Genomic DNA, 13,715 nt, shown 5'->3' with positions numbered 1-13,715 from the left:
GGGGTGGTTTATACTGTTGGAATGTCTGTGTGAGAGGTTGGGGTGGTTTATACTGTTGGAATGTCTGTGTGAGAGGTTGGGGGTGGTTTACACTGTTGGAATGTCTGTGTGAGAGGTTGGGGGTGGTTTATACTGTTGGAATGTCTGTGTGAGAGGTTGGGGTGGTTTATACTGTTGGAATGTCTGTGTGAGAGGTTGGGAGTGGTTTACACTGTTGGAATGTCTGTGTGAGAGGTTGGGGGTGGTTTATACTGTTGGGATGTTTATAATGGGATACAGGTATTCAAATAAGGAGAAGGCCAAATGTGTGTTGTTGAATTTTATGTTTGCTCAGGCAAAGTTGGCTAACAAGGCGGAACAGGGTCAAAGGTCGGGGGATAACAGACCCTTTACTATTGTTTAATAGGATGGTCTCTGCGCGCCTTAGGGTTCAGTTTGACTTCTATAGAATGATAAAAAGTGTGGAGATGTTTCAGGAGATGTGTTGGGGGGGCTGTCTGTATAGCTGGGGAAGATGTTTCAGGAGTTGTGTTGGGGGGGCTGTCTGTATAGCTGGGGAAGATGTTTCAGGAGTTGTGTTGGGGGGGCTGTCTGTATAGCTGGGGAAGATGTTTCAGGAGATGTGTTGGGGGGGCTGTCTGTATAGCTGGGGAAGATGTTTCAGGAGATGTGTTGGGGGGGCTGTCTGTATAGCTGGGGAAGATGTTTCAGGAGATGCGTTGTGTTGGGGGGGCTGTCTGTATAGCTGGGGAAGATTTTTGGGATATACAGTGTGTTTTGGGGGCTGTCTGTATAGCTGGGGAAGATGTTTTGTATATACGGTTGTAGAAGTGGTGAGTTGTTTTGGGTATTGTTGGTTTGGGTATTGTTGTGTTGGGTATTTGTAAAGGTTGTCGTAGTCGTTCTCCTCCTCAGACGAGGAGGAGAATGGATCGGACCAAGATGCGGATTGGTAAGTATTCATGATTTAATGGCAAACCAACAAAACACTACAAATTAACAAAACAACAAACGTGACTAACCTGCAACAGTCCTGTGTGGCCCAAACGCTGACACAAGAACAAACACCCACAAAACACCAGTGAAACCCTGGCTGCCTTAGTATGACTCCCAATCAGAGACAAACGATACACACCTGTCTCTGATTGAGAATCATACCAGGCCGAAGACAAAAAGCCAACATAGAAATAGAAACCTAGACTAACCCACCCAACTCACGCCCTGACCAACTAAAACAAATACGTAACAAAGGAAAACAGGTCAGGAACGTGACAGTATTGTTGTTTTGGTGATGTTGTTTTGGGTATTGTTGGTGATGGTGGTTTGTATCATGTGGTAGATGGAAAGGTCAGTATGGTACATGTATGCAGTACAGGATATATTTTGGTGTTTTATTTTTAAAGGGGGGGAGGGGTTTAAATGAAATGAGAAAGTTTCAGTAAAGAAAGACAAAAAGTCAGCCTCTCTCTCCTCTCCTCTCTCTCACTCTCTTCTCTCTCTCTCTTTTTATAGTGCTCTCTCTCTCTCTAATTACTCTCTCTCTAGTTGTCCATCTCATTGTCTCTCTCTAGGTATTTTTTCCTTCCGTTCTTTCTCTCCCGACGTGGTGTAATTGATGTCTAACCATCTTGTCTCTGTGATAATTAGGGACCCCCTGGTCTCCCAGGTCTGAAGGGTGACCCCGGCACCAAGGGTGAAAAGGTGAGCCCGCCTCAATTTCCCCTCCTAAAGAACTTATTGATTTGATTTCTCCGATCCGAGAAGGGGTTGGGAGTTTAACCTGTAGTGGGTTGGAGACGATGGCCATGAGCGTGGCTGGGATTGGACCTTCCACTCATCTAAACCTTATAACCAGGTTCTCTAGAAAGGTCAAACTAAATTTTTCGGTTGAGCAATACATTTAAATTCATGTATTCGATACAACTAGTGTTTGAAACTAAAAGTTACTCTGAATATGCAGCAAACTAAAAGTGACATTTGGAGAAATCTGGTAGCCAGTTTGAATTGAATAGGACCCTACCACATTGCCGGCACCATTTGATGCAGAGCGTCAGATCTGCCCGTGAAGTCAGTAATGAAGCACAGGACACTGCTGTTATGGCCAGACACAAATGTTGAGAGCAGGATTGGCAGCTCTTCATTTGTGTGGCCATTTTTCATGTTTTCAGATCAATGGGACTGAAGAGGGCACTCATATTTTCCAGACGTTTGTTGTGGATATTGTCCTCAGTTACATTTAGAGAAATTCTGGGTAACTATTTGTCATTCGAAGAAAAGAAAAAAAAAATCTGTGAAAATGATTTCAGATGTGTAGAATGAGTGTTTCCAATTTTGTATTTGACTTGATGGAATGGTAACAGCTATAGCAGGGTTGTACTGGTGCCAGGCACGGAATCGTCTTCTAAACCGTTTTACTGTAAGTATCATGTGTGTTCTCAATGGTCCCAATCCTTACTGCTCTTGTTTGTTTGTGTCCTACAGGGTCATCCAGGTCTGATCGGTCTGATTGGACCCCCTGGCGAGCAGGGAGAGAAGGGAGATGGAGGCCTGCCTGGACCCCAGGGTTCTCACGGAGGCAAGGGCGACGGTGTAAGTGATTAATGACCTCATCACCTTGCCATTCGTCAACCTATTTACCTTCCAGCAGGAAATAAAATGTAATTGGTGTGATTGCCGCCACCTACTGTTGACTGAACAAGTCGTTCATAATGCTACATTATCTGCTTGATACGGTGCAGCTAACACTCGTATAGACTTATGCATTGAGCCTATACCACTCCTAAATAAATACTCGACTTGACCATTACTCATACACAATTATACAAGCTTCCTCTGTGGAGATGGGAGAACCTTCCAGAAGGACAACCATCTCTGCAGCACTCCACCAATCAAGGCCTTCATGGTAGAGTGGCCAGACAGAAGCTACTACTCAGTAAAAGACACATAACAGCCTGCTTGGAGTTTGCCAAAAAGCACCTAATGGTCTGATGAAACCAAGATTGAACTCTTCGTGCCAAACGTCACGTCTGGAGGAAACCTGGCACCATCCCTACGGTGAAGCATGGTGGTGGCAGCATCGTGCTGTGGGGATGTTTTTCAATGGCAGGGACTGGGAGACTAGTCAGGATCGAGGCAAAGATGAACGGAGCAAAGTACCTGCTCCAGAGCGCTCAGGACCTCAGACTGGGGCGAAGGTTCACCTTCAAACAGGACAACAAAGCCAAGACAACGTAGGAGTGGCTTCAGGACAGGTCTCTGAATGTCCTTGAATGGCCCAGCCAGAGCCCGGAATTGAACCTGATCGAACATCTCTGGAGAGACCTGAAAATAGCTTGAGAGGATCTGAAGAGAATAATGGGAGAAACTCCCCAAATACAAGTGTGCCAAGCTTGTAGCGTCATACCCAAGAAGACGCAAGGCTGTGATCACTGCCGAATGTGCTTCAACAAAGTACTAAGTAAATTATTTGATATTTCAGTTTTTTATTTGTAAAATAGCAAAAATGTCAAAAGAAAGTATGGAGTAATGTGATGATTGATAACAATTGAATCAATTATAGAATAAGGATGTAACCTAACAAAATATGTAAAAAGTCAAGGGGTCTGAATACTTTCCGAAGGGACTGTATCTCTGTTAGGCTTCACAAACAGAATAATGGGGGTCTCCATCTATCTGTCTCTATGTTAGGCTTGAAAAACAGAAGAATACGGGTCTCCATCTATCTGTCTCTATGTTAGGGTTGAGAAACAGACGATTGGGGTTCGCCATTCATCAAGCTGTATTACTCACCAAAATAGCACAAAGACATCGGAAATACCAGCAACTTTTCAGGGCTCATGAAAACGTTGCAAAAGGTTGTTAATGTTTCCCTTGCAATCTACAACTCGTTATCCCACTGTCGTCCCACTGTTGTCTCACTGTAGTCCCACTGTCGTCCCACTGTTGTCTTACTGATGTCTGGTCTCTTCTCCCCAGGGTATCAGTGGAGCTTCAGGTCCTCTCGGTCCCCCTGGCCCTCCTGGTCTGCCTGTAAGGCCGCCCCCTGTTTTCTCTGGTTTATTTAAAGTATAATCTCATAGTTAACATGTCCAAGTAATGATACAATATAGTCATCTCTGTACTGATCACTGATCTTCGTTGTCTTTTCTAGGGCCCTGGAGGTCCTAAGGGAGCTAAGGGTTCATCGGTAAGTTCTGTTCAACAACTCTTTTTATCATTTTTTTATCATTTTATAGGAGTGTTTGTGAAATCCAGAATTAACAACATGTCTAAATCTCCATGCTCTTTCCAGGGTCCTGCTGGTCAGAAGGGAGACACCGGTACGATTGGTTCACCTGGTCCTCCTGTGAGTATTACTTTTACTTTTATGTTGGTGTCCTCTCTAAGACCGAAAATAGGGCACTTCTTTCTTTAGCTGGAAGTTATTTGTAGAAATCGCTGTGACACTGTGGGATATTTCTTTCTTCCTCTATAGGGTCCCCCTGGTGAGGTGATCCAGCCACTGCCCATCCAGTCGCCCAAGATGAACCACAGACATGCAGACATGCAGGCGGACGCAGCGGCTACCATGATGGACTACGGAGAGGGCATGGAGGACATCTTTGGCTCGCTCAACAACCTCAAACAGGACATGGAGAGGATGAAGTACCCCATGGGCACACAGAACAACCCAGCCAGGACCTGCAAAGACCTGCAGCTCGCCCACCCAGAGTTCACCAACGGTGAGTCACAGAGAGGGGGAATCATGGGTAATGTGCTAATGCTATGGCTGTGATTTGTGGCCATTTTGTTTATCTAGACAAGGAAGCCGTGAATGCTGTTTGCTCATTTTGTAGCGATGCCATTGGAATGTATATGATATATTTTCAGGTAGAGTGCATTGCAGTGGTGAATTTGAAAAGCACTGAGAACAAGACCTCATTGAGGTTATACCTAACATTAACAGACCTCATTGAGGTTAGACCTAACATTAACAGACCTCATTGAGGTTATACCTAACATTAACAGACCTCATTGAGGTTATACCTAACATTAACAGACCTTCATTGAGGTTAGACCTAACATTAACAGACCTCATTGAGGTTAGACCTAACATTAACAGACCTCATTGAGGTTAGACCTAACATTAACAGACCTCATTGAGGTTATACCTAACATTAACAGACCTCATTGAGGTTATACCTAACATTAACAGACCTCATTGAGGTTAGACCTAACATTAACAGACCTTCATTGAGGTTAGACCTAACATTAACAGACCTCATTGAGGTTAGACCTAACATTAACAGACCTCATTGAGGTTAGACCTAACATTAACAGACCTCATTGAGGTTAGACCTAACATTAACAGACCTCATTGAGGTTAGACCTAACATTAACAGACCTCATTGAGGTTAGACCTAACATTAACAGACCTCATTGAGGAACTTTTGTTTTTGCCAAACTTGATACAGAGAAATGGCAGGTCATTCTTCCTACTTTTATTTACTCAGGACAACCCATTGAGACCAAGGACTCATTTACTCCCAACTATGAATAATTCAGATGTCTCATAGTTAGACAGCAAGTCAGACAATTTTCTAAGAGCAATTGAGATGGCCGCAGGATGACAATAATCTCCCACTGACGTTAGTTGGGCATTTTTACCCAAGGCCCACATTTAGGACTAGACATTCAAATTGCTTTGGGACAGAGGTGGTAATTCACACCGTAACATTCACATTTTTCTTCCTGAATATGGTGACACCCTCAGCTCTGTCAGATCTGCAGTATTACACATTATGTTCATTCAGAGACACACCGGTAATCTGTGTTAGTTTGAGAATTTAGAATTACAATAAAATACATTTTCATAATCAAACTTCTGACATTTTACATGAAAAAGTCCAAGGCCACAGCTGCAGGATTTCAGATCAGACACAAACATGCTATGAACAGTAGTTAACCCTCTATATGAAATAGCCATACGGTTGTCTTGAAATGGTACGGTATACTGTAGATACAAGATGGCTTACAACTGTACCATTTGGTCTATGGCTGGAACAAGGACGTGGATTAATACAAGACGCAAGGAGTGTTACCTGTTTCGGCCAAGTACTGACATCACATCACTTAGTACCTTTTTAAATGTTTACACTGAATGTTAGAAGATCTGTTGTTGCTAAACATATGAACATATTATTTTTTATATTTATTTAAGCATGACATGTATTAGCATGATGTACGTAATCTGTAATCTTCCATGATCAAACACACAGGTGTCATAGTTGTCACGTTCCTGACCTATTTCTGTTAGTTTGTTGTATGTGTTAGTTGGTCAGGGCGTGAGTTTGGGTGGGCATTCTATGTTGTCTGTTTCTATGTTGGTTTAAGGGTTGCCTGGTATGGCTCTCAATTAGAGGCAGGTGTTTGGCGTTCCTCTAATTGGGAGTCATATTTAGGTAGGTTGTTTCACAGTGTTCGTTGTGGGTGGTTGTCTCCTGTGTCAGTGTTTGTCGCACCATACGGGACTGTTCGGTTTGTTTGTACATCGTTCCTTTTGTGTAGTCTATTTTCCCTGTTTGTGCGTTCTTAGTGTTTTATGTAAGTTCGTATAGTTCAGGTTTGTCTACATTTGTTTTGATATTTTGTTAATTATTTCAAGTGGTTTCGTTTCGTGTTTTTCCCGTCTTGTTTTATTAAAATTATGTCATCACAACCCGCTGCGCCTTGGTTCAATCACTACTCCTCCTCTTCGGTTGAAGAGGAGGAGGACCACCGTTACAATAGTTCTGTTATAATCTCCACCCGGCACAGCCAGAAGAGGACTGGCCACCCCTCAAAGCCTGGTTCCTCTCTAGGTTTCTTCCTAGGTTCTGGCCTTTCTAGGGAGTTTGTCCTAGCCATCGTGCTTCCAGACCTGCATTGCTTGCGGTTTTGGGTTTTAGGCTGGGTTTCTGTACAGCACTTTGAGATATCAGCTGATGTAAGAAGGGCTATATAAATAAATTTGATTTGATTCATAGAACAGTTAAACGAATTAGTGACATTTTGTAGTTTTCGGTTGTCGGTGGAACCTTAGAACTAGAGACAACTACAGATTCAGGTATTTTATTGTGTCGTTGGGTTTTGTTCCACAGGCGAGTACTGGATAGATCCTAACCAGGGATGTTCAGGGGACTCGTTCTCTGTCCACTGTAACTTCACGGCTGGAGGAGAGACCTGCATCTTCCCAGATAACAAGTTCAGAGGAGTGAGTAGCATTTCATTTCCTCCAATAGGACGACACACACACACACACACCTGCTCATACTATCAAGTTAAGCATAGAGTCAAGCCATAGTCTTGTTCGATTCTAAATAATGTTCTAATAGGATCACTCATACTGTCACGCGGGACTAGGTGGGTGAACCCGAGCCTCCCGGGTGGAGCAGTGGTCTAGGGCACTGCATCGCAGTGCTAGCTGCGCCACCAGAGTCTCTGGGTTCGCGCCCAGGCTGGGCTGGGTTCGCGCCCGGGCTCTGTCGCAGCCGGCCGCAACCGGGAGGTCCGTGGGGCGACGCACAATTGGCATAGTGTCGTCCGGGTTAGGGAGGGTTTGGCCGGTAAGGATATCCTTGTCTCAGTATGTAAAATGTAATAAAAATGTCTGCACTCTACTGTAAGTCGCTCTGGATAAGAGCGTCTGCTAAATGACTAAAATGTAAATGTAAAAATGTGAAGGAATCAGACGCAGAGTTCCAATTGCGATAAGTGCTCATTACTATTGCACACAAAACATGAATAAGCCCAAACATACAGGGCGCAGCGAACAACTTGAATAACCCAAAACACAGGGTGCCAAGTAATTAACTGTGTTAACAACCCTCAATGCCATACAACTCTCCTTCCGTGGCCTCCATTTGCTCTTAAATACAAGTAAAACTAAATGCATGCTCTTCAACCGATCGCTGCCTGCACCTGCCCGCCTGTCCAACATCACTACTCTGGACGGCTCTGACTTAGAATATGTGGACAACTACAAACACCTAGGGGTCTGGTTAGACTGTAAACTCTCCTTCCAGACTCACATCAAACATCTCCAATCCAAAGTTAAATCTAGAATTGTCTTCCTATTCCGCAACAAAGCATCCTTCACTCATGCTGCCAAACATACCCTTGTAAAACTGACCATCCTACCAATCCTCGACTTCGGTGATGTCATTTATAAAATAGCCTCCAACACTCTACTCAATAAATTGAATGCAGTCTATCACAGTGCCACCCGTTTTGTCACCAAAGCCCCATATACTACCCACCACTGCGACCTGTACACTCTCGTTGGCTGGCCCTCGCTTCATACTCGTCGCCAAACCCACTGGCTCCAGGTCATCTACAAGACCCTGCTAGGTAAAGTCCCCCCTTATCTCAGCTCGCTGGTCACCATAGCAGCACCTACCTGTAGCACGCGCTCCAGCAGGTATATCTCTCTGGTCACCCCCAAAACCAATTCTTCCTTTGGCCGCCTCTCCTTCCAGTTCTCTGCTGCCAATGACTGGAACGAACTACAAAAATCTCTGAAACTGGAAACACTTATCTCCCTCACTAGCTTTAAGCACCAGCTGTCAGAGCAGCTCATAGATTACTGCACCTGTACATAGCCCATCTATAATTTAGCCCAAACAACTACCTCTTTACCTACTGTATTTATTTATTCATTTATTTGGCTCCTTTGCACCCCATTATTTCTATCTCTACTTTTTCTATCTCTACTATCTCTACTTTTTTGTTATTTTATTTAATTTTTTTTATTTTTTTACTTGCTATATTGTATTTACTTCGCCACCATGGCCTTTTTATATTTTTATTTATTTATATATATTTTGTTTGCCTTCACCTGCCTTATCTCACCTCACTTGCTCATATTGTATATAGACTTATTTTTCACTGTATTTTTGACTGTATGTTTGTTTTACTCCATGTGTAACTATGTGTTGTTGTATGTGTCGAACTGCTTTGCTTTATCTTGGCCAGGTCGCAATTGTAAATGGGAACGTGTTCTCAATTTGCCTACCTGGTTAAATAAAGGTGAAATAAAAAAAATAATAATAAAATAAATTAGAAAAATAAATACACCTCTACCTAAAAACACACACACGTAACATAAAGACAGTCCCGCACAAAACAAGTGTGTATATAATTTTGTTTCTGCTCATACAGTTTGTCTATATTGTATGTCTTAACAATTACCAATGTCAATTACAACCCTTTTAGTTCAATGCATCTATTTTTAGTAATGACTTTACATTACATTTCACAGAGATACAGTATGTATGTAAAATGTCAAATTCACAAAGGCTATCACCAAACAAGTTCGGTTCAATGTAAATGACCAAGCGGTGAACTCATCAAACATCCCCAAACATGCATCTCGCAGTCCCATAACCCTCACTAGCATACGAATCAAATTGTATTTGTCACATGCACAGAATACAACAGACCTTACAGTGAAATGTATTTAGACAAACTGTATGAGCATAAACAACATGATATACACATTTGTTATTGAATTACTATACTGTAGTGATTTTCCTGTATGTTAAGATCTGACGAAAAGGGGTATCTAGCTGTATAGTACACGACTTTTAATGGATCAAAACTAAACTTAATTCCAGGAACCAGCGCTTACATTGTAGGAAGAAAACGTGTTATTCTAAGTGCTTCATGTGTTTGGCTCCAACAGGTCAGAATATCTTCATGGCCCAAAGAACTTCCAGGGTCGTGGTTCAGTGAATTTGAGCATGGTAAAATAGTAAGTACTTCCCTCAACGCCAAGTTCTCATTCTCCACTGTTCTCTTCTCAAAAGAAATGTCTCCTCTTCACAATACTAAACTAAAATGATTTCTCAGGCTCCCACTTGGCCTTCTCTGGCTTCTGTCTGTCAGTACAGAGGCTCTTCAGAAGTAGAAGTTGAGATAGAAGACAGAGAGAGAGAGATAAAATTGTCTCTGGAAGTGACCCCAGGTTTCTAGCCACAAAGGAATCCAGACCTCTCATATAAGACCTCTCACCAGCCCCCTTCAGCCCCTTCTCATTCATATTTAATACAGTCTGGGATTGACGAAGGAGGCTTAAAGATGAGGAGGAAAATAGGATTTTCTATCTCTTTGAGACTCAGTTTGGCCCAACGCCTGAGAGAGAGATTGTATAACTGATATTGACAGAATGTTTTTGAAGAAGAGTATCAGGGGGAGCCTTTGATTCAGGAAATAAAGGAAAAGAGGGGTGCTCAACAACAATGACAAAAATCTTTAAAAAAACTTCCAAAAGGACTAATTCGAGAAGTGGAGGAGGAAGGAGTCAGCTTGACTTCCTGTACAATGGAGTAAAGTGAGCTAAAATAAAAATATATTATTTTTTTGTTAAGTGCTCCAACTCCTTTCTGCCTTGAATGAGTATTTTTGGAAGTGTTTCTCTGTAAGCCTTTCTCGTGTTTTATAAGAACTCTTGGGATAAAACACTCCTAAGCAGTATATTGTGACCAATCCCATGTTTCATTTCTGACCTCTGAATCTATTTTCTGTTTTCTCTCACACCCTCCTCCAATAAACAGTTTTCATACGTTGACGCAGCCGGTAACACAATAAGTGAAGTTCAGATGACCTTCCTGAAACTACTGACTGCATCGGCCAGGCAGAACTTCACCTATAGCTGCCACCAGTCTGTGGTGTGGCACGATGAGACCGCAGACAGTTACGACAAGGCGCTGCGATTCCTAGGATCTAACGATGAGGAGATGTCCTACGACAGCAACCCTTACGTCAGGGCCCTCACAGACGGATGTGCGGTAAGGGCTGCTCATCGATACTGCCTGTCTGTAATAGTGATTGTTCAAGTACTTTTGGGAAAGTCTCGCAAGTATGTAAAATGTCCCCATTGGTTGTTTTGTTGGACTTTTAACAATGTTAATTCGTTTTTTCCCCCCGTTCTCTTTTTACAGACGAGGAAGGGCTACGGAAAGACTGTGATGGAGATTAATACTCCCAAGATCGATCAGGTTCCCATCATTGATGTCATGTTGAATGACTTTGGAGATGCCAGCCAGAAGTTTGGATTTGAAGTGGGTCCAGTCTGCTTCCTTGGCTAACCGCTTCCTTGGCTAACCGCTTCCCTGGCTAACATAAAAAACAGTTGGCGGGGTCAGCAAAAAAGTCAAGACATTTTGGATACCAACAACCCCAACCAAGCCCCCCAGCCCAGCAACCAAACTCCTCAACCCAGCCCCCCACCCTTTCCCATACCACCTAACCCCAGTACCCAGCCCCCTCACCTGTTTCCATACCACCTAACCCCGGTACCCAGCCCCTCACCTGTTTCCATACCACCTAACCCCAGTACCCAGCCCCCTCACCTGTTTCCATACCACCTAACCCCGGTACCCAGCCCCTCACCTGTTTCTATACCACCTAACCCCGGTACCCAGCCCCTCACCTGTTTCCATACCACCTAACCCCGGTACCCAGCCCCCTCACCTGTTTCCATACCACCTAACCCCGGTACCCAGCCCCCTCACCTGTTTCCATACCACCTAACCCCGGTACCCAGCCCCCTCACCTGTTTCTATACCACCTAACCCCGGTACCCAGCCCCTCACCTGTTTCTATACCACCTAACCCGGGTACCCAGCCCCCTCACCTGTTTCCATACCACCTAACCCCGGTACCCAGCCCCTCACCTGTTTCTATACCACCTAACCCGGGTACCCAGCCCCCTCACCTGTTTCCATACCATCTAACCCTGGTACCCAGCCCCCTCACCTGTTTCCATACCACCTAACCCCAGTCCCCAGCCCCCTCACCTGTTTCCATACCATCTAACCCCGGTACCCAGCCCCCTCACCTGTTTCCATACCATCTCACCCCGGTACCCAGTCCCCTCACCTGTTTCCATACCATCTAACCCCGGTACCCAGCCCCCTCACCTGTTTCCATACCACCTAACCCGGGTACCCAGCTCCCTCACCTGTTTCCATACCATCTAACCCCGGTACCCAGCCCCCTCACCTGTTTCCATACCACCTAACCCCGGTACCCAGCCCCCTCACCTGTTTCTATACCACCTAGCCCGGGTACCCAGCCCCCTCACCTGTTTCCATACCATCTAACCCCGGTACCCAGCTCCCTCACCTGTTTCCATACCACCTAACCCCGGTACCCAGCCCCCTCACCTGTTTCCATACCACCTAACCCCGGTACCCAGCCCCCTCACCTGTTTCTATACCACCTAACCCCGGTACCCAGCCCCTCACCTGTTTCTATACCACCTAACCCGGGTACCCAGCCCCCTCACCTGTTTCCATACCACCTAACCCCGGTACCCAGCCCCTCACCTGTTTCTATACCACCTAACCCGGGTACCCAGCCCCCTCACCTGTTTCCATACCATCTAACCCTGGTACCCAGCCCCCTCACCTGTTTCCATACCACCTAACCCCAGTCCCCAGCCCCCTCACCTGTTTCCATACCATCTAACCCCGGTACCCAGCCCCCTCACCTGTTTCCATACCATCTCACCCCGGTACCCAGTCCCCTCACCTGTTTCCATACCATCTAACCCCGGTACCCAGCCCCCTCACCTGTTTCCATACCACCTAACCCGGGTACCCAGCTCCCTCACCTGTTTCCATACCATCTAACCCCGGTACCCAGCCCCCTCACCTGTTTCCATACCACCTAACCCCGGTACCCAGCCCCCTCACCTGTTTCTATACCACCTAGCCCGGGTACCCAGCCCCCTCACCTGTTTCCATACCATCTAACCCCGGTACCCAGCTCCCTCACCTGTTTCCATACCATCTAACCCGGGTACCCAGCCCCCTCACCTGTTTCCATACCATCTAACCCGGGTACCCAGCCCCTCACCTGTTTCCATACCACCTAACCCGGGTACCCAGCCCCTCACCTGTTTCCCTACCACCTAACCCGGGTACCCAGCCCCCTCACCTGTTTCCATACCATCTAACCCCGGTACCCAGCCCCCTCACCTGTTTCCATACCACATGCAAGTTTTGAATCAGAAAATTATGTAGCGAACAGGTTCTTGCCGTGTATATATGTTTTACCAGGACAAGACTTCTTGCCCTTTTAGGGCTAGAATCACATGACTTAAACCTGTTGTGGCGCAAAGACGAAGGACATTTGAAGGTGTTGCAGAGGAAGGTGAACAGGAGAAAAACGAGGGAGATCGAGCGGCGAGAGAGAAGGAGAGAGACCTCTTTTCTGGATTCTACAGGTGCTGTACAAAATTAAATACCACAATGGTGTTTGTTCAAAACACACAAAAATTAAGAGGTGCTAAAAAAGGTGCGTTTTGATAATGAATAAACTTTAAAAAAAAAGAAAAAAAATTACAATACTGTTATTTCTGAATCCACTTTAATTTAAAAATCTGCGTGTGTATCAGAATTGCATCTGGTACAAGAAAATATATATACACAGTACCAGTCAAAAGTTTAGACACACTGACTCATTCAAGGGTTTTTCTTTATTTTTACTATTTTCTACATTGTAGAATAATAGTGAAGACATTAAAACTGTGAAATATCACATATGGAATCATGTAGTAACCAAAAAAGTGTTTAACAAATCAAAATATATTTTATATTTGAGATTCTACAAAGTAGCCACCCTTTGTCTTGATGGCAGCTTTGCACACTCTTGGCATTCTCTCAACCAGCTTCACCTGGAAGGTTTTACAA

General features: G+C 44.6%; 1 protein-coding gene across 1 annotated transcript in view; it reads left to right on the top strand.

Moving 5' to 3' along the window:
• The window catches only part of LOC129858884 (collagen alpha-1(XI) chain-like), a 269,909-nt gene extending 256,426 nt beyond the window's left edge, over positions 1-13,483 (top strand). Inside the window, 10 exon segments of the mRNA XM_055928121.1 lie at positions 1,648-1,701; positions 2,482-2,589; positions 3,976-4,029; positions 4,151-4,186; positions 4,292-4,345; positions 4,475-4,721; positions 7,119-7,231; positions 9,701-9,769; positions 10,572-10,805; positions 10,959-13,483. Of these exon segments, the coding sequence (XP_055784096.1) occupies positions 1,648-1,701; positions 2,482-2,589; positions 3,976-4,029; positions 4,151-4,186; positions 4,292-4,345; positions 4,475-4,721; positions 7,119-7,231; positions 9,701-9,769; positions 10,572-10,805; positions 10,959-11,105 (1,116 nt within the window). The 3' untranslated portion in view covers positions 11,106-13,483.
• Positions 13,484-13,715: the final 232 nt, after the last annotated feature.

Source organism: Salvelinus fontinalis, chromosome 7, assembly GCF_029448725.1.
Source record: "Salvelinus fontinalis isolate EN_2023a chromosome 7, ASM2944872v1, whole genome shotgun sequence".
Taxonomy (NCBI): Eukaryota; Metazoa; Chordata; class Actinopteri; order Salmoniformes; family Salmonidae; genus Salvelinus; species Salvelinus fontinalis.
This window is presented reverse-complemented; position numbering and strand designations above follow the sequence as displayed.